We start from the raw sequence: 23,928 nt of genomic DNA, 5'->3' as shown, positions 1-23,928 counted from the left end.
ACTTTGTATGTCGTTTGCTGTTCGTGGTATAATAAACATTACATTAAATTTTGTAATCATTTCCAATCATCCTCTTGCGTTTTAGCGTTTAAAATGTAGGCCTAACTTTGAGAAAAACAGGGTAGTGTATCCATATATGGAAAAGTGTGGAATGAGTTCTCAGATTTTTTTGCAAATGATGTTGAACGTCGATTGGTTTACCTGTCTTGGAGCTATAGTCATTGTCAGTGATGAACTTAATCCTTCCAAAGTCGTAAAAGCTGTGCTGTTGCTTGTGACATCCCAGCCGCAAGAAAAGTATGTGGTCATGCTGTTGATGTCTCAAAAAATTTCCTGGTCAAATTGTGATTTGGGCTGTTCACGATGTCTCAAAAAATTTCCTGGTCAAATTGTGATTTGAAATCACTAAGCATCGAGAAGTCAGAAGTCGTTGTAATATACGTTACTAGTTACTAGATACTTCAACCCCATTCGATTTTGCATAATTGACCCAATGCATAATTTACCCAATGCATAATTTACCCAATGCTGTATTTTGAGAATTATCACTGTTTGAAACGAGAGTTGACGTCTTCATTTGGTTCATTTGGTGGCTGAGCGACGATATACGATATCTTCTAAGTCCAGATCACTTTGAAGTGACAGTTTAGTTCCAGAAGGAGTTTTCTCCTGCTATCGGGTCACATCCAAAGTGTTTTGTTAATATGTGTCTTACGCTAGCCACACGTTCAGGTCTAGCACATTTAGCACGTAGCACATTGGCTGAATAAAGCAAAAAAAGACGTTTGTGCCGTCTTTCTTTCGTGCATACATGCATACATCTTTCGTGCATACACCAAACAAGTATATAATTGTTCGGCACTCGGCACTCTCTCCTTTGTCTTTCAACATGGAAGGATCAATCTCATATAAGTTTCATATAAGTTAGGCCATCATATAACACACCATTATGTTTCACGCTTATATTTTTTGCACCCAAAAAAGATTGGGCACGTGTGGATTGCAAGTTATTCATCCTAGAACTATTGTCAGTGCAATTGGGGTGACAGGTTCAGAACTGAGTTGTTCTTCTTATTCTTCTTATTGCAATTACAATTACAATGTGTGTGTTCACACTCTGGCTTTCTTCCTGCGCATTCGATTTGATGATGCCTGTACACAGCCCTCAGTAACGATGTCCTAGGTATTTAACTTCGGCTTGCTTCGTTATATCAATATAATTATTTATTAGCTTGCTCCGTAAAATTTTATACATGTGCAGGCTTAATTATTTATTATAATAATGCTTGCTTCGGTAAAATTTTATACGGCTTGCTTCGTTATATCAATATAATTATATTTCATTTAAGAGCATGAGGAATTAATTTTAATTAGGTACTACCTGTTTTACTTCCGTAGTAAAAATGTGCTGAGCTGGCATGCTGTTTACTCTGAAGTCAATGTAAATTTCTGCAAGCGCTGTTATTCTAAGCGCTGTTATTCTAAATAAAGGAAGTTTGTGAAATATTGAAATACAATGGTTTTTGTCCCAGTTACGAGTGAGCGGAATTGGAGGCCAATACCACATTGATATGTGAGACGGGACGGAGCATTCTGAAGTATAATTACAGGGCGCCAGCTATTCTGGATTATATGAGGAATGTGAAGTCGAGCATATCAATCACCCACCCAACGCCACCCTATGATTATATAAGCATTAATTGCCGAGGCTTTCAAAAGGCCGATGATTATGAGGGATGCGCGACTTTTATAGTGTAAGTACCACGTGGACAACGTGGGCAGGACGCACTTTCTATTTAGCGCAACTATATCTATTTAAACGAATGTGTAATCTACAAAAAAGCTGATTGAGCGGAATTGAAGTTCAGTTTCTTGATCCCAAGTGCTTTACAAACGTCTGTCATCAGATGGGACAAAAGGTTAGTTCCTCTATCGGAAAGCAGGCACTCAGGTATGCCAAAAACCGGAACAATTTCTCTAACCAAAATATCCACAATCCGATGCGTCTTCTGATCAGGGATAGGATACACCATGGGCCACTTAGTAAAATAGTCCTGAAACACTAAAACATGTTTGTTCCCACTGCTGGTGACTGGTAGGTCCATCACATCAACTCCGATGATTTGAAATGGTCGGGATACATGAATCGGGTGTAAGGGTGGGCGTTCCTTTCTGCCACTACCTCTAACAATGAGACATTCGGGGCATGACTGGACAAACTTCAAAGAGTCGGAATACATGCCTTCCCACCACCAATTTCTGGCAAGTGTGTTGTAGACTCGCTGTCCGGAAAAGTGTCCAGCCATCCTGTTTCGGTGGGTCTTCTCGAGCAAATTCTTCGTCAGATACTTGGGCACGACTATCCTCTTCCGATGAGTCGGTTTAGGGTCAATGTAATATAAGATGTTGTCGCATATTGTGAACAAAGGGGCCTGCAAAGCAATCTTCTTGGCCCTCTGGGGATCCTCTGGGAGGCGTCCTCGAGGAAACGTAGCAGGGAACAGATGTCAGGGTCCTTCCTTTGCTCCTCTGCGAAGGTCGGCGTTGACTCTTCCACTCCCAAGTCCGAGGCCAGCAGATGAGAAATACTATCCGGCTCAGTAACCACAGCTGCCACCACAGCATTAGCATCAACGAGCGGGCTAGCTGACGGTTGGATCACTCCAGCCTGCTGCATGTTCTTCAACTGCTTCGATACTTCGCGTCGTACAGCCAGTGGCATCCGTCTAGCCGGTACCCTCCTGGGTGGGGAATCACCGGTATTAATCACCATCTCCGTCAGATCTGTCTCTCTTCTCTCTCCTTCCTCCAGGCTGAAGACATCATGGAAACCTGCAAGGAAAGAATTGAACTCACCCTCCTGCTCCCCAAGCAGGGACGATTTCTTGACCATTCCGAGAAGCTTACGCTTCCTAGGTTCGTCTGCTGCGACGTCGCCTACAGGTTCATCTCTCACTCTGTTCACTATAGGTCCTGGCTCACTTGGTCCCACCAGGGCCACTTCAATTGCGCTACCTAGGCATACGCCCTTCTCTACCTGGCACGACACTCCGCTAGCGTTATTTACGACTACGCGGGCTAGACAATTGCTACGAGCGTTAACTAAAGCTTCCTCCACCTGAACAGCAGCGTCTATAAATGGTTCTACAAGCAGAGTAGCTTCATTTGGGTATTGTCTATCAATTTTCACAGCTACCTCGAGGCTCTGATGAGGCAATACATTGATAGATTCAACTAACAGTACTCGTACCATAGGTACTTCTGCTATTGCTGGTTCTGTACTATCACAGCTACTTATCAACCCCTGAGGGTTTTTGATTAGCTGCTTAAGCAGTCCTACTTCTGGGTGGTACTTAATAATACCTAACTGTCTGCACACCCCTTCTGACAGGAGCAACTGGTCCTTAGCTGCGGTCCTCAAATACACAGGGGTACGCATACTCTTTCCTGCATATTCTATATCAAGGTCCAGCCTCCCATCGAGGGTGAAAGTTCTCTGGTCGTATGTCCTAGGGGTTCTATCTAGTTTCTTAAGATCTCTCTTCCTTAGGCGTGCGGTCGGCGCTACCTTGGCAAATAACTCCGCCCCCATTATGGTAATGTCTGAACCACTATCTATCACCCCTACAGCTGGAACCCCCTGGATCTGGACTACAGCACCCTTAGCACTACTGCCCTGGTCAGGGACTTGCACCAGATTAACTTGTTCATCTTCGGAGTAAGACAGGAGCAAGTCTAATAGGTCGCCCACATCGGGGGTGTCCCCAGATTCTGAGCCCTCGGCAGTCAGGAGTTTTACAGACCCACTGGGCCTACTATTACTACCCGGTTTCCGGAAGTTAGGTTTACCTCTACCGTTGCTCTCTGTCCGTTTAGGTGTAGCAAAATGGCCTGGCTGGTCACAGACAAAACAATTACCAGTACGTTTGATAAAGTTAGATTCCCCCTTAAATTCTTTACCCCTATGAATAGGTGTGGTGTTACTGGGAGGAAGTCCCCGTGGAGGTTGTTAAGGCTTGCCATATTGTTGCCTCTTCCGGAGCTCCTGCAGCCTACGCTCTTCGCTTTTGGCAGCTATACACAGTGAACTATAAGAGTCTACTCCAGATACTCCTGGAGCTTTAATAATCTCAAACCTTAGACCTTAGACCTGCCCATACAATAACGCATCTCTAGCTTCACTGGCTATTCCGTCTCGCCCGTATGCTACACGAAAATTACGTTTTAGCCTACGTATTAGGTCAGCAACACTCTCTGTGTCTGATTGTACCGTGTGACGGAAATCTTGGGCAGCTAGGGCTCTGCTGCCTGGGTCTAGTCGGGTCTTAAGGACGCTAACTGCCTGAGGGTAGGATGACTTATCACCCTCACTAATTAACTCCCATTCCTGGAGAGCTTAGGTGTCCGGCCAGCTGCAAGAGCCGGTCCTCCTCACTCCAGTCGTTCCATGTGGCAGCCCGCTCTAAGGCAACCAATCGTCGATCCTCACAGCTTCGTTCTCTCCAGAGAACGACTCTACCGGTGGGGCCTTGCCCCGCCGCTGGGCACCACCTCGACTATGGTGTCCGGTCCGTGGTACAGTGGAGGTTGTACTTACTGGTACACTAGCAGGAATAGTACTTCTAACACCCCTACGAGTACTTGTACCAGCTAACTCGCCCCTTAGGCGTTCTAACTCTGTTTCCGCTTCAGCTAACTGCCTGTCTGACTGTTCTAATAAATTTGCCCTGTTAAGCTGAATAGTGAGTTCACTTACCTCTCTAGTGAGGGCCTCGTTCCGGGCTTCGGCTTCAGTCAGTTGGGCTAGAGTGGCTTCCACTTCACCACCCTACACCTCTGAGTGTCCATCTTCATCCTGTTCTTCAGGTTCGACTTCTATCTGTAGGAAAGCTCCTCCAGCTCCTAACAGCTCAATGGTCCGCACAGCTCCTTCTTCTTCTGTGAGCTGCACTTGAATGTTCCTCGGCTCCCGCCCCTGTTCCTCTAGCTTGCCTTCAAGCATGGCGATACGCTTCACCACTCCTGTGGCCAATTGGCGAGAGTTCAACGGGTAAGTCTTTACTCGAGGTTCTTCTAAGTCGACGCCAGGGCCTTCCTCGGTCCGGGCTTGATCGATGGCTGTCTCACTCCGGTCAGTCATGACTCCTGCAGTTGCTAGGCGTTCTTACTGTCCTTGGGTGTATGGTTGGTCTCGGCAGGACCTCCACTGTTGAATAGTTCAGCTGTTCACTTCTTATTCAGATTGATCTTAGAAGCACATGGCCAGAACTCTGGTGCGCATGTCTACAAAACATCACATGACATACAATAAGTTCTAAGTACATAGGTCACAGGTTAGAGTCAGAGTTCATCAGTTCAGCATCTGGGCTTTTCAAAGGTCAATTACACCAACCACCACTTTTTATCTTCTGGGCATTTTTATCTTCTGGGCAGAACTCTGTTACCATACAAATCTGTGCACCTTTTTGACTGTTTTACATGCAACCATTTACGAGCTGCTTACATTACATTTAACTATCCACGAACGGAACATTTATACAGTCACGCTTTTCTACATTACATGCGTTTTTCAAGCGCGTATAGCATTGTCACGACGGTTCCAAATAGGAGCTGCCCACCTACGTACCGCATTAACTATTCTCCCCATACGCTACACTGAAAACTTTAAGTGCTGACTTACTTCCTATTTCAGGGCAGTGCTGCGTAAGTTTACGGTATACCACGCTCAAATTTGCGTGGGTGTTCAATGCAGTACACTAGTAACTCATCTGGTCACTTGGCGTCAATTGTATATTCTGCTGTTTCTTATAAAGGGGCAGGGCGACTCGAAGAGTTTTTCCCAAGCCATTTCTAGCTGTTTTTGTAGGCGATGTAGAGTAGTAACAAGGATATAATTATTAGGTCTTCGAGTCGCCGGCATCGAATACTGGTCAGAAAGACAACCTGGAAGCTATGCAGTCAACAAAACTTGACGCTAAAATTTTCAGTTTTTTTACAGCTGACCTCAGACCACTTCATTGGATAGCTACAAGCATTGTTTCATGTTCTCTTTTCATTGATAATCATTGCTAGTTACAAAAAGAATGAATTATTCATGTCCTTAAGGGCTGCCTATTTCCAGACTGGGTCTAGTTTTACTTTGGCCCAGTCCTCTTGGCTTCTCATGTTCAAGCTGATGGAAATTGTCTGTTTAGAGCACTTTCCAAAGAGATCTTGGGCCATGACTGCTTATCCGACACACACGAGCCATTTATTTCAAAAAGATATATATTTATATATTTGATGGTACCCTTGAGGCTCACTGCAATATTGGCTACTGGGGTACGCAAGTTGAAATCTATGCAGCAGCTAACTTACAGAAATCTACATTTTCTGTAAGCAACCAGACAGCCAACGTTGATTTGTTATCGACCAAACGAGCACTTTTCATCAACAAGAAAAATGTTCAGACTTAGTAAGATCCTTCAGCTTTCACGGGCTACCACGGGCTACCACACATTTTGATAGGGTAACCCTCAATGGACAGTGCTCCTGAGCTTCAGTCAGCAACATCAACTGTAGATTAGACCATGTAGATTAGACCATGTACCAAGAACCAGAGATAAAATAACCAGAAATAAAGTAATTAAATTATTCTCTGCAAGCTAGCTGAGCGTTGTTTATACTTTATACTGATGTGTGTGTATAATTAAAAACTAGTTGGGTGCATGCTCACTAGATCAATCACCTCATCAACTTCGGTGCCTAGGCGCTGGTGCCCTGCCAAATAACCAGATTTATTTCTCATGGATACGTTATGACTGGATATTTCCCGATTAACCTGTCCATTGTTTCAGTAAAGACTATAATTTGTGGACAGAGTGTGATTTGTAATGAAGAGCTCCGGAAGGCAGAGGCCCCTATGTTAAGTAGGTTCAATATTCCTACTTTGAATTCTGCAATGCATGTACTTGCATGTAAGTGGGTAAAGATTGTGTAACTTACAGGTTGTACAGGGTTGTATAGTATAATGCGCATGCGCATTCCACGGTTACCTCACCGCTGTTTCAAGACTGCCACTTAGTTCATAATTAGAACAACCTGGAACTCAACGAAATGTTGAAAATTGGGTGTGGTTTCAAATTTATTATTCATGTTTTTATGCGATATTTATACCCTATTTGTTATTCATTGAAGTCACATGAATTGTTAATTCACATGAATTGTTAATGAATGCCTTTTGATCTACTGAATGATACCAAATGTGCGTAGCAACTTATATTAGGCTGCGTGTGCGCACCTGGATACTTCAAAGCACTACCCTATTAGAAGGTCTTGACATGGTCTTGTCAAGTATATTGCCATGACAACAGCTTGCCAAAATAGTGTCAAGGTTCATTCATGATAATGGTGCAAGCATCATGAATGGTACTTTGCATGAATCTTGTAAGGCTCATGAACACACTTGAAACTTGCTTGAAACTTGTATGTTAATCATGCAAGCTCATGTCTGTAAGAAACACATGTCATGTGAGAAACATGTAAAGGAAATAATTATATGTAATACTGAGTAAAGACGGGACAACAGAAATAATAAGCAGTGCTTAATTTATAACTATGGGTTTAGAATCCCGGCACTTCTGGTTTGCTTTCGCAATCAATGTTTTTTCGCTCCATTCTTCTGCACCAAATCTTTTCTCTACCAACCTCATCATTTGCTTCACCCTTTCTTTATCCACCCTTTCTTCATCCAGACCTGGTTTTTTGCTCTTGTCCGACTGGTATACGAGAGACTGGGAAAGTTCCTCGAAAACAAGGCATCCATGAGTATGAGGGCAAAGGCGTAGGCATCGGTATCCGCCTCCGACCATTTACCTGTACAAACATAATACATTAGTACGATAAGAGTACACATAATAATTTTGTTATACACTTACAATTTCATCAGCTCAGCTCAATCTTCACTGCTACGTCTACAGAGCGTGGAGAAGCTTTCACAATATCTGCCAAAGAGTTTTCCATCCGGTCGAGTCTTGATATGACCTCACCCATGGAGTTCTCCACCTGAAAGGGCAGTAAACGGTACAAGTAAACGGTACATGTAGCAATCTAATTTAGTCGTAATCTACACCTTGTCACTATGAAAATAGGATCATCCAGTTTTCGCTTCTTTTGAGCGTACTTCAGAATATCTCTTCTTCCCGTGGTCGATAATTTTTTTTGCGGTTGTTTCCCTTTTTTTTCTTTTCTTTTCTCCTTGTCATCTTTTCTCCTTGTCACTTTCATCTGGGGTACAATAAAACTAGTCTCATTCATGAATCAGCTTGTGTTTTGCTGTGGTGCTAAATCGCTTGCCTTGCTTATGCTTCGTAGCAGCTTCTATGTATGAAGTGTTTACCTTATGCATGCGTAATGATTATCCAAATGCGTTGAGCAAAGTGCAGTTCTTTGCTGCCTCCAAGTTCATCACCTGACTGACTGGACTACTTCTGCAATTTGATTGGTCAAGACGGAATTCCGTCTTGGCCATGACAAGAGTGCTCGGTTCCAAAAGAACGGCGGCAATAAAACATCAATAAAACATGCATAATTTAAACACTAACACTAACACTATCACACTAACTATCAATTACTCAACACTATCAATTACTCGATCCTTTGATCCTACCTGAATTGATCCTACCTCAGCATCAACTTGCTCCCTTTTATCACCCTTTTGTCAAGTGATCCATAGTGAGTGGTTCGTCTTCGCCATCGCCAGTTGACAGCTGCTGCCTGCCAGTCTGGGAACACTTCACAATAGCCATCCCTGAAAGCACAATACATCGGATGTAGTTAATAGCTAGTTAAGTATGCAAAACTTACTTGATTGGTGTGCCTTGATACTTTCCACATTGTCTTTCAGCTTAGTGGAGGGCCTCACTGCTTGAGGTGAGAAGGCTTGCGGTGAGTGAAGTGGGAACCCGGAGTCTGAGTAGTCAGAGCTATCATTCTCTTCACTCTTGAATGGTGGAGATGGTCTGCTCACACTTGTTTCTATTCATGTGTTGCAAAGATTGTGCAATCTCCAGTATTGTATTGTAACTGTATGTTAGCCATGTATGATAGAGCTAGCTAGCTGGTAGATACTGCCACGTGCGTTTTCTAAATAGTGCACTCTTTTCTACATTTTTTTTTTTTTTTTTAATGAAAACTTAACAAAGCATGTACAAGATAGTAGAGATAGTAGTGGAAGAAAAATAATTGTAATGTTAATAATTGGGGCGAGTCCCTTCCTAGTGATGAACGTTGCAATTTTGTCTGTGTGTCTGTGTGTGTGTGTGTCATGGACCGGCACGATATTTGTTTTTTGTACTCGTGACCCTTTACCAACTTTTACGTGAAAGCTGCGCATGGGCACAAGATCTATGGGCACAAGAGCTAGCTAGCACAGATGAGGCCACAAGGCACGCGATTTCGATAAAGATGGACACTAACAACGAAAGGAAACAAGAAAGGTTAGGAAGAAGGAGGGAGCGAGAGCGACAGGCAAGAGCGCAGGAAACTGCTGAGCAAAGGAAACAAGGCTGAAAGATACAGGGCACGTAGGACTCAAGGTAATTTAATAACTAAGTGAAGTGAAGCATCATTGTAGAAACTGCACAAGCTCGACAGGCACAAATGGATGCCAATAGATCAACGCAGCAACTCAGACGAAACACAGAAAGTTGTGAGGTCAGGCATGCACGCCTACAACAAAATGCTGCTTCCACCCAAAGCAGCAGAGCCTCCGGTAAGTACGTCCAAAGCGTTAGCCGATATTATTGTTCACTGTTCATTACAGAGACTCCTGAGGCCAGACAGGCACGCCTACAACAAAATGCTGCTTCCACCCAAAGCAGCAGAGCCTGATACAACCAAAACGTTAGCTTGTTCATAATTATTGTTCATTACAGAGACTCCTGAGGTCAGGCAGGCACGCCTACAAGATGCTGCTTCCACCCAAAGCAGCAGAGCCTCCGGTAACTGATACAACCAAAACGTTAGCCAATATTATTGTTCATAATAATTATTGTTCATTACAGAGACTCCTGAGGTCAGGCAGGCACGCCTACAACAAGTTCCACCCAAAGCAGCAGAGCCTCCGGTAACTGATACAACCAAACGTTAGCATTGTTCACTGTTCATTACAGAGACTCCTGAGGCCAGGCAGGCACGCCTTCAACAAAATACAGCTTCCACTCAATTATGCTATAAACACGCATAAAGACAGCTGGTTTTAAGCTTACCTGACTTATTTGCTAGCTTATTATAGCGTAGGAGTGTAGATCTAGGTATTGGAGCAGAAACATCCCTTCTATAGTTTCTTGATGGAGTAGCCTGCTTGTTCTAAATATAGTGGGCAGTCAGTTTCAACCGCTGGAGAGCACTGTGTTCATTCCCACCATCACTGGAAGACCACCCCCTAATGACACAGATAGGGATATCTTTGCCCTGCCCACAAGATTCGGGGGTCTGGGCCTAAGCAACCCAGCAAAACAGTGTGATCTACAGTTCTCCGCTTCCCACTAGCCACTGATAGAGTCCATCCTGCTAAAAAATCCAGAATACTCCTTCGGGTGCATGGATGCCCAGCTGTCAGCCAAATCTGCCGTCAAACAGCTGCGCAGGGAACAATCCACCCTACCAGCAGAAAAAATCAAGCAGCGTCTCACCACTAGGACGCTGGATCTCGCAAGCGAGAGAGGTGCCTCCAATTGGCTAACCTCACTACCGATCTCGGAGTTTGGCTTCAGTCTACACAAAGGTACCTTTGTGGACGCCCTATGTCTACGCTATGGTTGGACGCCTGGAGGTACGCCAATACACTGCGACCAACTTCTCGGTCGAGCACGTCCTCGATTTCCATCGATCCGCCACAATGAAATCATGGATATCACTGCCGACCTACTCACAGAAATCTGTCATGATGTCTCGGTGGAACCTGATCTCAAACCCCTGACTGGCGAAACCCTTGCTCACAGAACCGCCAATATATCGGATGGTGCTAGACTTGATGTCTCCATGAAGGGATAGGACGCCAAGAGAAGACATTCCTGGATGTCCGGGTGTTTAACCCACATGCTCCGTCAAACAAAAACTCTAGCATTGCAAACTGTTACAAAAAACACGAAAATGAAAAAAGAGCTTATGAGCAACGAATCCGAGATGTCGAACACTCAACCTTCACTCCAATAGCCACAGGGGGCATGGCAAAACAGTCCGCAACATTCTACAAGCTCTCGTCTAGCTGAAAAATGGGAGCAGACATACTGCTCAACCCTGTATTGGCTACGTGCCCGCCTGTCTTTCTCTCTACTGAGATCTGCAATACAATGTATCCGTGGCGCCCGCTCATCTAGGGGCCACGCTGTGAAGTCCTCGCCAATTGATCTGATCAGCAGCCTCCACTCCTAGCTACCTGCAGGAAAACTGAATTAAAGATATAACTAGGAGCATGTTTGGGGCGAGCATCAGCGATTAAGAGAAAAGTTAATAATGAAGGCAAAGTTGTAATGATAATATTAACATTACAGGAATAAGATAATTATAGAAGTCCAACAAGTAAAGTGTTTATTATGAACGAAAAATTGTGTTGATGATTTGATCTTTGTATGTAAAGTTGAAAGGACGGGCAGCTAGGAGATTGTCTGGGGAGACAGTTTCATGATTACAAATTTCTTTGAGGTGATTGCCGAAAACAGTAAGTGTTATATAACTTCCTCCAGTGCGGGTGAGAAGTAGTTTCGCTTTCATTTGTTTGGTGCAGAGGTTGACCTTTTGAGTCATTTTACAGCTTGAGCAGGTTCCCAATTTATTGTCGAATGTGTCAACTTTACTTTTGCATACTATGCACATTAAAAAGTTGTCAAAAGATAGTATACCTGCAACTTCTGAATCGACAATATGATCGTAAAGAGCGACGTCGTCAGGTGCCACTGTACCAATATCATCCAGTTCTTCAACTGTAGCACCGTGTTTGGGATATTGGGATATTGGAGCGATTTTTCTTTTTTGTAAGATTTGAGCTTCAGATGGTAACATTTGCCCTCCTCTAACTTTCCGATGTCGTCGTTCCACAGCACTATTTTGTTTGCTTCAGTTGAATCGGCAATTATGACATTCTGTAATGATTGACCACCTGATACAGTAGCCTTGCTTTCTAGTCGTAGAACTTTGATAACAGAAGATACTCTAGTTCCATCCAAAACATTGGCTAGATCACAAAGCTGAACATCACTGTTTGGGGAAAATTTATTGCGATCGATAGATAATTTTTGAGGTGATGTTGTAAATGCTGTGTTTGTTGCCAGTTGTACATTAAAGTCTTCTGCGAATTTGCTCTTTTTGATTTTACAGGCTGATATGTCCACTGTTTCGCCATTTTCTTCGAATTCTTTGAGAAGGTCTCTTTGACGTTTTCGGAAGCCCGTTTGTTCAACCCCATCATGTAAAGTAGCATGAAAATAGTCGGTTCCTTTCTTCGATGGGGACATGTCGCTAACGTTGACAACAACACCAACACCAGTCACTTTTGCGGAGTCACACTCGGTGTAACTGGCAATGTTTTGAAACTCCGTTTCGGTGCTATCAGCTGAGTTGGAAGCCATCTACTTTTGGATTGAAGAAGATTATCACGATCAAAGTCAACTGTAAATGGCCACAAGGAGTACTGCCTTGTGAACATTGCACATGCGCAAGGTATAGTAAAGAGCCATGTGGTAAGATTGTCCAAGAAAGAACACTCATACCTAGATGGCCAAGTGCTCCTTCTTTAGTGAGACTGTCAGATACAAAGTATCATGACGCTGTTGACTGGGGATGGGGTTCAAACCCGGAAAAGAAAGACGCAGCTCTCAGACAGAAAGAAGTAGATTTGCAAAGAAGTAGATTTGCGTGAAAAGGAATTGATGTTAATTGATCAAGAAAGAAGGATCAAGCAAGCAGGATAAAAATGGAAAGACAAATGATGCAGATGGATCGAAAGTTGAAAAAGCTAGAAAAAGATGAACGAATGAAGGAAAGGAAGAAGAGAGAAAGAGAAGTGGATGATCGAAGGGAGGAAGAAATGAGAAAAAGAGCAAGAATTGAGGCCGAGGCCGAAGAAAGATATAAAGTTGAATTGAAGTTTAAGTCACGTGGACGAGGACGATATCAAGGACATCGTAAATAAAGGAAACCGTATACAATCATAGCCCATAACCCATTCATCAACGTCAGTAGCTAGAAACACAATGAACAATCACATGAAATTTGTTGTAGTAATCAAAAATGAGAATATTAAAGTGATTGTGGACATTGAAAATGTAGAATGCATGAAGTCAAGACTCCTCAGATGCATACGCAGTTATCATATGATAGGCGTATAAAATCATCATAGGAGTCTTTGTAAAAATTACTGGGCAGGTATAATTATATTGGAAAGAAAATGTTGGTGTAGATGATGGGAGGTACAGATTCACAATGGCCAAGCTCAAGGCCGAGGGTTTTCCATGTGATAACCTGTATATATTAAAAGGGTTGGCATATCAGGTCAGTCATGTTATAGTTGTACTTAGGCTAGCGGACTATGGTGGTACAGAAGCAGAGTGTAAAGTTGCTCTGTACAGCTGAAGCATTCCTTCAACTTACTTGAAAATCTCTGTAGTTGATTTCACCATGAACTGCTTTCACCATGAACTGTTTTCACCTAGGATTTACATTTAGCTGTTAATCTTGGGACTTTGAGAGGTAAACCTCCCCCTTGCAGTTTCACCCAAGCAGGCGATTACCTAGGACTTTTGATCACGGATTTTTGTTTTGATGTTATTATGCTATGAAGGAAAGGGTTGTGATTACTACATGTGTACATACAAATTAATGATTACAATAATTTTATTATGATGTGTAAATGGATCACTTAGCTTTTTATAGAAGTGTGAGTCCTCATGGTCATTCATAGTGATGAGATCATGGATCACGGTAATGCTGAAGATGTGTGTGTGGGTGGAGAGATTGAGCTTGTTTGTTGAAAAGCCGTTGGTCTTCCAGCTTTCTTTCACAAAGACGCTGGCTGTTGGAGAGAGGGAGAGAGAGGTCAAGCGCTGGAAAGTGAATGGTGAAGTAAACAGAAGGTCTGTTATGTGACAAACTCTGGAGTCCACAACAAAATTCTTTTTTGCCAACATCCACTACTACTTTGTCAAGAGTAAGTCCTTGGGACTTGTGGATGGTGACAGCCCAGGCTAGCTTGAGAGGGCGAGAGCACTGTACACCTGAGTTGGACCAGGTGCATCTGAGGGGTGTTATAGGCACAGTGCCATCATGGAGTGTTGGTCCTGTGTAGTGGTCAAGCTTGACCATCACTGCTAGAGGTAGGCCTCCATTTCTGTAGCAAATAGCTTCCATTGCTCCATTCACAAGGCCGGTTTCTACCCAGAGGTTGCTGGTGAGCATGACACGAGCTGACTTGGCGAGGCATATAACAGCTTCCGGCAGCATTGGCTCCAGTGTGAATGGCTTTGATAGTGGCAATAGGCTGATTAGAGTTTGGTGATGTTGTATTCAACCACTGCCTCAACTGTAGGATAGAGCATTGACAAAAGGTGTGAGATCTTGCACGTTGGTTGGTGTGAGTTCCTCCCAATCTTGGGCTGTAATCTCTGCATTTCTCAACTTGAGAAGGATGTCTCTGAACTGCACTTGACTTGGGTCATTACCAGCTTGACGCATCACTTGTGTAAGTATGAAAGCTCTGTCAAACTGGGTGTAGGCTGATCTTCCTGATCAGAGAGTTCCGTACGGGTGTCAGTTGTGTAGAGAGGTAGATCCATAACTGGTGGCAGTTGACCAAAATCTCCAAACAGCAGCAGCGAGCATCCACCAAAAACTTCTTGAGCACGATGGGGGAAAGCTTGATCTGTCCAAATACTTTTCTCCCAATCATAGCCGGTGGAGACGATTTCCTTCTAGCTGCTTAAATTCTCCTCTTGTTGGAAGATGTAGTAGTGAGTGAAGTGTAGTTCCTTCGATGATAAAGGAAGCTACACCAGTTGGAGCGGAGACTTTGAGGGTGTCACCTAACAGCAGTCTGATGCACTGGATTAGATATGACTTCCCTGTGCCAGCTGTACCCATAACAATTATCCTGAGTGGTGTAGGGTTGTTGTTCAGGTAGTGGTCTTTGACTGTGGTGTACACCTAAGTTGACGTTCTTGGAGATTTTCTGGACTTGCTGACGTTGTGAAGGTGCGTGGTCCTATCTGTTGCCTGTTCCTAGTGACAAATGTAGGCATCTCGTCCAAGTTGGGATAGCATTGGGCAGCTGCTGTCCAATCAAAGTCCTCTTGTGAGCTGCTGCCTGGTTGAAGATTTGCTGTTCTCTGGCATATGAGCATCCACTCTTCTTGTGCTCGTTGTGGGCGGGTTTGAGAAGGATCTTCCTCATCCTGAAACAGAAATTGTACATAAATAATTTTATGGTGTGTATATGTTGGCACAATATGTAAAACGTACCTTAGTATTATCGTGTTGATATTGATCCAGGTTAAATAATTATGTCTACTTCAAGGGAGGTAGGAAGCTCAGCATAAGCTTCCGTGTATGTGTCATGGCCTGCAAGCAGATTGGACAGTTGCCGGAAATTGCTGACAGTACTGCTCGTACTTGGGTCCAGCAGGATCAGGTGGGTAGAATGGTCGTGTAATGACCACAACGTTCTTCCTCCTCTTGTTAGGCTGTTCACCCAGCTCCTTGGGCATGGTGTAGGGTAGTTAATGTGCTATAGGTTGGAGTGGATGGTCGGGCAAGGTAGTGGTCTAGAATGGACAGAGCTGTTCCTCGACCATCTTGTTGGATGCGTTCTTCAACTGCTCTTGAACCATCCAAACTTAGCGTAATAAAGTCACGAGATGCATTGTACATTGGAAGCTGTAGAGGATGTGACATGTATCTTGAGCTGAGTAGTCTCTGTCTCCTACAGTGTGTATTAGGAGCTTTTGAACAGTCTTGAGGGACTTGTTCCCATCTTTGAGGCCTCTCACTATCCTGGTGAAGGTATCCTTGACAGTCTCGGACCTTGGCTCACTGTTGGTGACGTACTTTGTGCACCTGACGGCTCCAATGTGGAAGATGCACCTCCTCCAGTCACTCAACCTCACATCTGCAACAAGTCATACTTGGATGTTCAAGATCGCGATGAAGACCTTTCTCAACTTATTTCAACATGCCAGAGACACACCCGATGTTCTGAAGCATATTGCCTTCGAACTCGTCATGGCAAACAAGCATGTAGATTTGGCTACCCTAAACCATTACAACCCGAGACAGTCATTGTCACAGAAGAAGACCCAGCTCTACTAACAGCACGCAATGATGGCATGATCAACAGCTTTAACTCTGTACAGCTATCGGCATGAATGTGGACATGCAGTTTATCATTTCCAGACGTCGAGTTATTGACTACTGCAACAGCAGGGTTTATGGTAGTGACCACGTTGTTTGCATACTGAATGATCTTGTCCTTCAGTGATTCAATGTTCTCGTGATTCAATGTTCTCGGTTGACTTAAGTAGCTGCTCAACATCTGGAGCGTTCGGTAACCATGCCACTCCGTGCACATGTGGACTGCCTCTGTACTGCCATTCAAAACGAAACCAGTAGTCGGTGGCATTTAGCACACCAAGGTAGAATACTTCAACAAACTTTTGTATTCTGTGACAGAAAAACCAATCAGCAATAGCTGGGTTGTCATTGACAGCTTTGATTCTACTCTTTGAAGAGTCAGGATCTTCCTGGCAGATGAGATGAGCAAGTTCTGGCCATTGCAGATCAGCTGCACTGTGTGTGAAAAAGATGGTGGGTAGTCCAAGGGTGTCGACCATACTGATGACACGACTGCGCAGAATTGTCTGGTTCCACAAAGACTGGATGCATAGTCTGTTGGAAAAAGCCTCTCCTTCCCTTCCAACCATGTCTCGAAGCTCATCCACTGTTAGCTGGGCGTCACCTGGGTGCTGCTAGCACGCCACCTCATCTCAGCAAAAAACCGGAACCGAGGGTGCCTAGCAAAGCGACCGTCATCATACTTAAGTAGGTGGGTGAAATAATTTCCGATGGTTACTTTGTTGAAGCGTTGTCCAAGGAAGTCAGCTGCCCCAGTGGGGAACAACGTGGGGAACGCCATGCTAAAGTATCCCTCAGTGGTGAACTCGTTGATTGCAGTTCCTCCGATCGTAGGCCAAATAAGAGTGTTGGAACATCCACCACTCTGCAAATCTTGAATTGACTGATGTACCGTCTCTTGCTCGGTTCTTTGCTGTGTAGCATTAGGAATGAATGATGTGGACAAGTGGGCTCCATATAAATCTTCAGATGGCTCTGTGTGTGGTTCATCCATATGAAGTGATCTGATGTTTGCTAAGTCACCATCTTCGGGTAGGTAGCCTCAACGTTGAGATGTACAGCATTGGCTATGTAGTATTTATTGTTCTCTAGTAGATACGAGACTGCTTGTTGTACAACAGATCTACCGTACATGAAGGGATTGTCCTTTCGCACTACTAACATATCCAAATTTGCTGGTAGTCTTGGTAGAGATTGTGCAAATGATACCACATCTTGTGGGAGGTTGACGACATGGCGAGTGGTAATCGATAGATTGAGCATCTCTTCAACTTGTGTGAGACCCTGCATTTAAAATAGTGCACACTGTCAGTTTAAAACACTCACCTGTAATTGTGGTGGCCTGGGTCCATGTTGTTAGTTGCGGAGTAAAGTTTAGGAATTCGCTTGTCCCGATTGCAACGAGCACATATTGTGCTGTTAGCTGCCATTACCAGATTGGGGAACTTCACGACGTGCAGCTGTAGAACTCCAAAGATGCCAGCTTAGAGTGAATGTTTTGCAACTTGCATTCCACAGCAGATTGTGTTATATCTGGATTCACGTTTCTCTGTTGTGTGTGCCTCTGTCTGTCTTGTTCCAAGCGTGCCTGTCTAGCATCAGTACTTTACTGGGTTTGACAACGTACTTACCGGAGGCTCTGTAACTATGCAGGCTCCCCACTAGATGTTTCTACACCATCTTCATCAACATCACCAACACTCTCCCCCTCCTCCCCTCCTCACCCATCTCGCTTCACCATCTCGCTTCACCAGCACTCTCCTCGCCCATGTCTTCACCATGTCTTCACCAGCACTCTCTTCTCCCTCTCCTCTCCCTCCTCGCCCATGTCTTCATCGGCACTCTCCACGCCCACGTCTTCACCAACCCTCTCCACGCCCACGTCTTCACCGACCCTCTCCATGCCAGAAATATCTTCACAACCTCTTTATCCTGGTGCAAATGTTACTGTTTTTGAAGCACACATCATGCAATTCTTCAACAGCATCATCTCCCCTCAGCAAAATCTAATACCTCCCACTCTCTACAAATTGAAAAGGTTTTTCGGAAGACAGACTCCTCGTCATAGCCATAAGAAAATATGCATGACTAATGTATCTGTGGAAATCTCCACTGCCGACTTAGTGCATTTGGACATTACAAAGTCTGTGGAAGCAGTATTATCAAGTAAGTGGTGTGTAGTAAGTGGTGTGTGTGTGTGTGTGTGCGTGCGTGCATGAAGTATTAAAATATAAAATATAAATGGACACAATTATCCCTATACACTTATCCCTATGCAGAAGACTCTGATTCACTCATTGGATTGACCTTGTATGATTATGTTTGGGATGGGGCTGTGTTACGTGAAGGAGTGACGTCAGGTCGATTCTCTGGTGGGGATTCTACTGATGGTGTGCCTATCTTCAAATCATCTTCAAATCATCTTCAAATCATCTACTGTCAGTATGTGGCCAGTGTTCCTAGTGATTCTTAGTGATTCTTAACCTCCCAGCTACGATTAGAACTAATGCTGAGAAACTGTCAGCAGGTCCGTCAAAGCCAAATATGAAGCTCCTCCTAAAACCTCTAGCACGTCAAATCGATAGACTCCGCCTTGTTGTAAATACTCTTCATGGACCTAGACGTAGCCATTGTGATGGCAATATTCGATTTACCTGCAGCTCTGTGTGCCAAACAATTCAATGGCCAGCATGGCTGCTCGGTAACAAGACACTCACATACCCACCCAATACAGTTTACCCATTAAGATCTCATTCTGAAATCGTTCGCAAAGCTGAAGCTAGTCAGAATGGAATATCTCCGCTCACCTCAATGATAAACTTAGTCGATTCTGTACCTGTCGACTACATGCATGCAGTGTTGGAAGGTGTAACACGATGGCTGGCTAAGTCTTACAAGGAGCCGTACTACCTTGGACGTAAGAGTGCTGATATAGACAGTGAACTTCTGAAGCAAACTCCCCCTCATGAATTCAACCGCCCGCCCGCCCCCCCCAGATCTATTCAGAAACACCTTGAATACTGGAAAGCATCAGAACTACGTACATGGCTTTTGTATTACTCACTACCTCTGCTCATTGACTACTTGCCACCGCACCACTATGGACTGCTGGTGTGTGCAATTCATAATTGATGTTAACTATAATTGATGTACAACTACAAGGTGATAAGTGGATGATTTCAAAGGGCTGTTATCTAGGAGGTCTACCCTGCAGCAAATTCAAGAGGAGCCATACTTGTGTTTTCAAAATAATAGGCAACGTTCTTTGTAACAATATAATAACTTTAACTTCGTACATATCATAAGTTTAGTGTAAGTCATAATACATTCAGCTATTACATTAAACCTTCAGGACTATATGATCGTACAATGAGTGAAGAGCTGAGCTCTCAAAGCACTACCGGGTTTGTGGGTCTTTCTTCAAAAATAAAAAAGGCTCCCAGAATCGTAATATTTCTTGCTCGGGCCATAAGGCTGATCTCCTGAATGTGTTTAAAATAGAGATTGACACAGATTTAGAAGACATCTATTCGTGCAACAACATACTAAAAGGGAAGCAAGTGGTGGTACCCCATACTACCCTACAATAACAATTTCATTTCAACATGGTATGCTCAGAATTGTGTAGTGTGCACCGGAGCTAGCACTCACAGTGTGGCCAAAGAAACATGGTAGACCAGGACATTTCTTGTGGTCTGATCAAGAGGCGGAGTGGGACAGGCTTAAAGTGTGTGCACTCACACTTTAAGCCTGTCCCACTCCGCCTCTTGATTAGACCACAAGAAATGTCTTTGACGCCTCTCGAGGAGAAACTGCATGCAGTCAAGTATCATTAAGCGCAGTATGCACCACTCTAGTAGTAAAGACAGGGGGACAGGTAGGAACAAAATTATTATTATTATTATTATTAGCTGCACATAATATTATTTACAGCCTTGCACAATGGTGCAAGTGAGCGTTTCTAGTGGGAGTGCGAGCCAGACCACCCTGAGACTCAAGCGAGTGAGTGGTGGAGAGGAGGTAGCACAGATGTGTAACGAAGTCAAGGTGATTGGGAAGGAAGACCGAGGTGCTTTCAAGGGGAGTTTTCTGTTACAGCAAGCCCTTATAACAGACTAAGGATCATGAGAAGGTACAATTAATGCATGACAACTTTTACCTTATTTCTTTTTTCTTTGAAGAATGCTGGGACCTAACATCAAAATTGCTTCTGAGAAGAAGCAGAGGCAGAGTCACTGGCAGGGGTTGATAACCTTAAGTCTGAGCTTGTTCCATTCACATTCCCTGTCAAGGATGGAAGACACACGGTTGAGATTAAAAACGTTCCCATGTGCAGCACCCTGGGATAAGATTGAAAGTATGTAATGATGATGCAGAGAGAAGGTGCATAGAGATACTGTTATACTTCTCATGATGTAATTCAATTTAGAGTGCACCGACTAACCTGGCACGAAGGGAGGATACCCGAGAATGAAATCTGGGTAAAGCTGTGTGGAGACAAGGGAGCTTCAAGATGAGTTTTCAAATATGCAATGTTGATCACCCCAACTCCCCTGTCAACACCTGTGCTTTTTGCGTGTTTGAGGCGCCTGATAACATGCGATTTCAGGATCAGGTGGACAACCTTCACAAGAGAACATGGAGGTACAACAACATGTACAATGGGTTAAACACAATATAATGTATACGTCTTTCTAAGTGGCGACTATGAGTTCTTGTGCTATATATTTGGGCTGTCAGGTGCTTCAGGTAACTTAGTACAAAAAATTGCTTGTGGTGCTTGGTGACATCGTGACATCGGACCAACTGGAACCCTCCCGCCAAGATTCCGAGCAGAAGTACTGATAGTATCGTACAAGATCACCAGATTTCGAAAAATGTGAAAAATTTCAACAACTGCATCAGAGATTCCTTTGAATCAAGTAAGACTGCTACACTGTATGAGTTTAACTCACCCATGACTTTATTCCCTAAAATGATGTACTCTAGGCATATTCATATTCTATCGCCTCTTCCAGTTGCTGGAAGATGAGTGCCATGTGCTGGACGTGGCTGTTCGAGATGAGGAGGATAGTTGCGACAAGGGGGGCCCCAGTTACTCCAACTACGTTACTAGAGCGAGGACCCTCAAAGATGAGATAGACAGGCCTTACATGCTATAGAGATAATTTGTGAACTAGGGCAAATGAACAGATCGATCAACTCAATGATCTAATAGCCATATTCGTACTGTTTGGTGAGGATGAGGAGGAGGATGAGGAGGAGCTGCAAGCACTCCGCTCAGAGAGTTAGAAGAAATTGCTACGAAAGTAAATAAACTGGTGAGTGTTAATTGGAACACTATGTCAGCAATACATAAGACACTTCAAGCAAGAGGACGGTCCCTTTGTAAAAGCCCTAGATATCCTATTATGGAGGAACGTTTGTGGGAAACCACGTCCACCTAACTCTCAAGGTATAATAATAATCACAACTGTACAATAATTATACTTACAGCTCTCTCTACAGCCGGTGACTCTCTGCAATGCGGTGTTTACTGTCCTGCTATCATGCAGCGAGCTGAGAGGATACACAGAAAATATTTTGTGGTGTTTGCTATTCTATAACAAGCCATACATAACTGACGAAGAAATTGCTCTTCTAGGTAATCTATAATTACTTTTGTAAATGTATATTGACTAACTTTGTCTACCTTCATGAGCTTTTATCGGGAGCGATTTCCCGATGCAAGTGTGATTCCCATGCTATGTGGTTGACTGGCTTAACGAGTGGCGAGTGGGATTGGGACCTATTTCAACAATATAAAGGCATCATTCCGAAACATCCCGAATGGTGTAGACAGACTTCGTACATGTTGCCATTGCATGCAGACGTCCCCCTCAAAAGAGGCCAAATTATGAATTTGTTTATACATATATATGTACATACGTATGTATGTACGTACTTATCAGACTAGTCATGTATTATTTGAAATAGTTTCTGTAAAGAACGATGCCTATTCCAGCCTGCGTCATACCTCAGGACAAGTAACTGCTGCTTATAGGAAACACAGATGGTGACAGAAGCGCTTCTTTGCTGGAGGTCCCTTGTCCAAAATGATGTACTTGTTTGTACAAGCCAACACAGCCAACACAGCTTGTGCAGTATCTATCAATTTTTATCAAACTGGTATCTATGGAAAGCACATGCGCTATATTCCAGCACAGTCACATTTTTCACATATCGTACAGCGCGAAATTTTCGAGGGGCTTAATTTTCGCAGATTTCGTGGGTTAGAATTCTACACGAAGTGTTCTTTAATTAGAATTACCTGCTATCATGCAAAGTTAAAGGCGGTAAGTCCGCGAACATTGTGCAACGAAATGGTTTTTAGAGGCCAATCCACGAAATATAAGTGCCTCGAAAATTTCGCGCTATACGGTACTTAGGAATCCCCATGGGATGCTCCAAAACCAGCCCCCACTTCCACTGGTTTGTGGTTTGGAGGAATGTATTATCTAAACTAAGTGGTGAATTTTCATTGTTGTGAAACAGCGGTGACCTAGCACCAACTTAATTGCAAGGCAGCTGTGCTTGCCAGTAACTTCAGCTCCTGGAAAGAGTTGTTGTGCATGTGTCTATAAGTGCATGTGTCTATAATGTAAATGAAGAAGCTGCACTACTGCTTGGAGACCCCTGCTCATGAAGAAGGTCTATTATTATTGATGCTGTGCCATTTTGCTGATAAAGCATCTTGCTTAATCGGTAATAGAAGCAAAGGTCAAATATTTTTTGAAACGTAACGAAGTTGCTTATGATGCCACATGTTCTCCTCGACTAGTGGTTTCAATGGCATTTAATAGTGTAACTGTTGAAGATTGTGTCGGATACATCATGCATGCACAATACAATGAATAAGGCTAAATCAATAATTCTAAATAGTCAAGTTGTGTTAGTAGACAACACCTTCGTTTTTCAAACTGCTATTGCACCTCGCTTAAGCCACCTCGCTTAAGCATCCCATGAATCATGTCAATTTGACTGAATAACTTTGCTTGTAGGTCAATTTTTCGACCAGGCGACATTCCTGATGGGTATTAGTAGGAGTAGTATGATCAGATCGTGAAGGCCTCGGAGAAAATGCGGATGCCATGGTAGCATGGTAGTAAAAGCACATGCCATTGCATCATCTTCATTATTCTTCGAATGCTTTGGAGTAATGCTTTGGAGTATTACTCCATATTGAGCCAGGCGGTGGGCTGAAAGTTTGTATTGTATCTTATTGTAGTATTCCCATGTTTTTCACTGACCCATGTTTTTCACTGAGTTCATTCGCGATGGAATCTATTCGTTGTGCTTTAGATACAAGAGACTTTCCTTCCAATGACCTTTCCTTCCAACTGCTCGCGTTTTTTCCTTGTCATCTGATTCTGAGTCTACACATACAATACCACTTTCAATACGTCTCTCAGGCAAACCGACACACCACAGCATTCAACCAATTTTTCACTTGATATCATCGCTCAGAACCAACAATATATCAGAACCAACAATATAGCCAACATCAAA

General features: G+C 43.6%; 1 protein-coding gene, 1 long non-coding RNA gene and 1 pseudogene across 2 annotated transcripts; 1 reads left to right on the top strand and 2 right to left on the bottom strand.

The window, feature by feature from the left end:
* Positions 1-2,359: 2,359 nt before the first annotated feature.
* LOC135341241 (uncharacterized) lies at positions 2,360-5,140 on the bottom strand. Its single transcript, XM_064537754.1, has 2 exons — positions 4,833-5,140; positions 2,360-3,962 (listed from the first exon to the last, which is right to left on the bottom strand). The coding sequence occupies exons 1-2, from the start codon at positions 5,138-5,140 to the stop codon at positions 2,360-2,362; spliced, it is 1,911 nt and encodes a 636-aa protein (XP_064393824.1).
* Positions 5,141-9,138: 3,998 nt separating this feature from the next.
* LOC135341240 (uncharacterized) lies at positions 9,139-15,737 on the bottom strand (annotated as a pseudogene).
* A 4,675-nt stretch (positions 15,738-20,412) lies between these two features.
* Positions 20,413-22,341, top strand: LOC135341296 (uncharacterized). Its single transcript, XR_010396548.1, has 5 exons — positions 20,413-20,512; positions 20,562-20,737; positions 20,810-21,302; positions 21,399-21,835; positions 21,889-22,341. It is a non-coding gene; the product is annotated as an uncharacterized LOC135341296 (long non-coding RNA).
* The last annotated feature ends 1,587 nt before the right edge of the window (positions 22,342-23,928 follow it).

The sequence above is a fragment of the Halichondria panicea genome, chromosome 9 (genome assembly GCF_963675165.1).
Source record: "Halichondria panicea chromosome 9, odHalPani1.1, whole genome shotgun sequence".
Lineage (NCBI taxonomy): Eukaryota > Metazoa > Porifera > Demospongiae > Suberitida > Halichondriidae > Halichondria > Halichondria panicea.
The sequence above is the reverse complement of the archived record's forward strand: the minus strand, read 5'-3'. Positions and strand labels throughout refer to the sequence as shown.

What these genes read in the sequence shown, in the direction of transcription:
- LOC135341241 (XM_064537754.1), bottom strand. Translation starts at nt 5,140, where the DNA reads ATGACTGACCGGAGTGAGACAGCCATCGATCAAGCCCGGACCGAGGAA. An exon ending in GAAGATGGACACTCAGAGGT is followed by an intron (nt 3,963 to 4,832) that starts GTAGGGTGGTGA and finishes ACCTATTCATAG; the next exon opens with GGGTAAAGAATTTAAGGGGG.